The sequence below is a fragment of the Tupaia chinensis genome, unplaced genomic scaffold (genome assembly GCF_000334495.1).
Source record: "Tupaia chinensis unplaced genomic scaffold, TupChi_1.0 Scaffold143624_1, whole genome shotgun sequence".
Classification (NCBI taxonomy): domain Eukaryota; kingdom Metazoa; phylum Chordata; class Mammalia; order Scandentia; family Tupaiidae; genus Tupaia; species Tupaia belangeri.
The window spans coordinates 1,073,653-1,076,807 of record NW_006203472.1 but is presented as its reverse complement, the minus strand read 5'-3'; the positions used below and the strand labels follow the sequence as shown (position 1 = coordinate 1,076,807).

Genomic DNA, 3,155 nt, shown 5'->3' with positions numbered 1-3,155 from the left:
TCCCCCGTCAGACCCCCCCATGGCGGGAGGAGGTGAGCACGGCTTGCCTGTGCCGGGCTGGGAGGGGAGTGGGGGCACAGAAGGTAAGGCCCCCCTCCCACTCCCCAGTACAAGGGGCAGGTGAACCTGCACGTGTTCGAGGACTGGTGTGGGGGCGCTGTGGGCCACCTGAGGAGGAACCTACACTTCCCGCTGTTCCCTCACGTGAGTGCCTGAGGGAGGGCGGGCGTGGGCGGGGGTGGGGGTGCGGGGTGGGCTGTGACACCTGCCGTTGCTGCCCTGCCCCCAGACTCGCACCACTGTGAAGAAGCTGGCTGTGTCCCCCAAGTGGAAGAACTACGGACTTCGGATTTTCGGCTTTCTCCACCCAGCCAGAGATGGTGCGGGGTGGTGATGTGCCGGGGGAGTGGGGGGGTGCAGTGGAGGACCCCGCCCCCTGAGCGCCTGTCCTGTGTCCTAGGCGATGTCCAGTTCTCGGTGGCTTCAGACGACAACTCTGAGTTCTGGCTGAGCCTGGATGAGAGCCCAGCTGCTGCCCAGCTTGTGGCCTTTGTGGGCAAGGTACCCCCTCTCCCTGACCCGTGCTCTGCCCACCCGCCCTCTGTCCCCTCCAGCCACTTGGGATGGGGACCAGATGGGGCTGGTGTCCCCCAAGGAGAGGGCAAACCCCTACTGCCCCTGCTGTGTCACCCTCCCAGACTGGCTCTGAGTGGACAGCACCCGGAGAATTCACCAAGTTCAGCTCCCAAGTGTCCAGGCCCAGACGGTGAGTGATCATGAATGTGCACTCGTGTGTGTGTGGGGGGTGTATGTGTGTTTATGTGTGTGCACACAGGTGGGTGTGTCCATGCATTCGTGTGTGTGTGAAGGGGAGCCCCGTGCACATCGCACGCACGCTGTACAAGTAGCGCCCCAGCTAACCACAGGCGGAGACAGCCCTGAGTGTCAGCACAGCCCTGCCTCCTCGTGTCCCCAGGCTCATGGCCTCCCGGAGGTACTACTTCGAGCTGCTGCACAAGCAGGACGACCAGGGCTCGGACCACGTGGAAGTGGGCGTGAGTGCAGCCGCCCCACTGGGGACTTCCAGAGACCCCAGTTCTCTCCCCTCTTCAGTACAACCGCCTCCTGACAGGACCACTGCAGTGCAGCTCCCACCTGCAAGGAGAGGCTTAGGGCCCTGGCCCATGGCAGGAGAAGGGTCTGCCCCACCTGCTGGGAATCTGAGAGAAGAGTCGAGGAGAGAGAGGCTCACCAGAGATACAGAAGGGAGAGAATCAGGGGGCGGGTGCAGCCTGTGGATTCCAGACCATGAGAACTGCAAAGGAATGGATGCTAGGTCTTCTGGGGTTCAGTGGCCAGATCACAGGGGGCACCCGCAGTGCCTGATTCTCAGGACGGCCCCAGCTTTGTGCATTTCCAGAAAAGCCCTCTACCCACGGTGCAGAGACTGGGGAGCTGGGAGGAGGGACTCAGCATAGCTTGGTGAAGAGTCCAGGCTACAATGCAGATGTGGAGTGACCCTGTGGAAGCCAACGCCAAGGGGCTGAGAGGCCCAGCGTGAGCTGGGGGGTAGGGTGGGCTGCAACAGCCCCTGAGCCCCTGCTTGAGGAGGTGGGCGAGGGGTGGCTCTGCAAAGGGGAATCTTGACGGGCAGTCAAGGGGAGGGCAGCAGGGCTGCGGAGACCTGGGGAGAAGGGCTGGGTCTTGGCAGGGAAGGCTGGCAGTGGAAAGGCCTGGCTAGGGAGTAGGCATGTCTGGAAGACCTCAGAAAGTGAGGCAGGTCAGGAAAGGTGAGGAAGGGGAAGTGGGGGGTCCAGACCTGCCCCAGGCCCCCCAGCCCTCTGGGCCTCCTTCCTCGGTGCCCCTTCTCGGACCCAGGACCCTTCTGTCTCCCTTCAGACATCCTGCCTCCTTCAAGGAAGCACTCTGACCAGTCTCCCACCCCTTTCCTGGACCCAACCACATTCGCGCCCCGACACCCCTCTTCTCTGCCCCTAGTGGCGAGCTTTCCTGCCGGGCCTGAAGTTCGAAGTCATCGGCTCCGCGCACATCTCCTTGTACACAGGTGCGGCTGGGCACCTCTTTGGGCATCACGGGACAGCTTCCCAGGGTGATTTCTCTGCAGTGATGTCTGGGTTTGGGTGGGGAGGGGTACTGAGCATTCCTGGGGACCCCTCTCCCCAGATGAATCTGCCCTGAAGATGGATCATGTGGCCCACGTCCCCCAGTCTCCAGCCAGCCACGTGGGCGGCCGTCTGCCGCAGGAGGAGCCCAGTGCCGACATGCTCAGGCCTGACCCCCGGGACACCTTCTTCCTCAGTGAGAGGGGGCTCGCTGGGGGTGGGGAGGGTCCAGCCCTGGCCCACAATGACGGCCCGTCCTGCAGCCCCTCGGATGGAGCCTGCGAGCCTGGAGGACCTGCTGGAGCCCTGCGCCTACGCCCCCACCTATGTCGTCAAGGACTTCCCCATCGCCAGATACCAGGGACTACAGTTTGTAAGTGCTCCTCGAGGGCTGAGGCCCAGCCCCCAGCCTAGATCCCCAAACTTCAGCCACGGCCACCCCAGGAGGTTCCGCCCTGAGCTTCTGCTCCGCCCCCAGGTTTACCTGTCCTTCGTGTACCCCAATGACTACACCCGCCTCACGCACATGGAGACTGACAACAAGTGCTTCTACCGGGAGTCGCCACTGTACCTGGAGAGGTGGGTGGCTGGGCTGGCCGGGGCTGTGGGCGGGGCCTCGGTGAGTCTGTGAGTCTGTGATGTCCCGCCCCGCCCCGCCCCAGGTTTGGGTTCTATAAGTACATGAAGATGGACAAGGACGAGGGGGAGGAAGATGAAGAGGAGGAGGTACAGCGCCGCGCCTTCCTCTTCCTCAACCCGGATGGTGAGTGTCCCCCAGCAACTCCCACCCCCGTCCTCACCCTCCGGCCGCCTGAACCTAACTTCCCTGCAGACTTCCTGGATGACGAGGATGAGGGGGAGCTGCTTGACAGTCTGGAGCCCACCGAGCCAGCTGTGCAGCAGAGCAGCCACCGGCCTCCCACCCCAGCGGCACCCACCAAGGCTGGGGCCACTCCTGCCCAGTCCACCCCTCCCAGCCCCCAGGAAGAGCGAACCCCCAGGCACTCTCGGGCTCTAAGCTGGGCAGCCAGA

The 3,155-nt window shown here is 63.7% G+C and overlaps 1 protein-coding gene across 1 annotated transcript in view; it reads left to right on the top strand.

Annotated features, from left to right (window-relative positions):
• Positions 1-3,155, top strand: part of B4GALNT4 (beta-1,4-N-acetyl-galactosaminyltransferase 4) — an 11,155-nt gene that overhangs the window by 3,686 nt on the left and 4,314 nt on the right. The window contains exons 8-13 of the mRNA XM_027766688.1: positions 1,999-2,065; positions 2,185-2,319; positions 2,387-2,496; positions 2,602-2,702; positions 2,786-2,886; positions 2,956-3,155. Coding sequence (XP_027622489.1) covers positions 1,999-2,065; positions 2,185-2,319; positions 2,387-2,496; positions 2,602-2,702; positions 2,786-2,886; positions 2,956-3,155 — 714 coding nt within the window. The remainder of the gene's footprint in view (positions 1-1,998; positions 2,066-2,184; positions 2,320-2,386; positions 2,497-2,601; positions 2,703-2,785; positions 2,887-2,955) is intronic.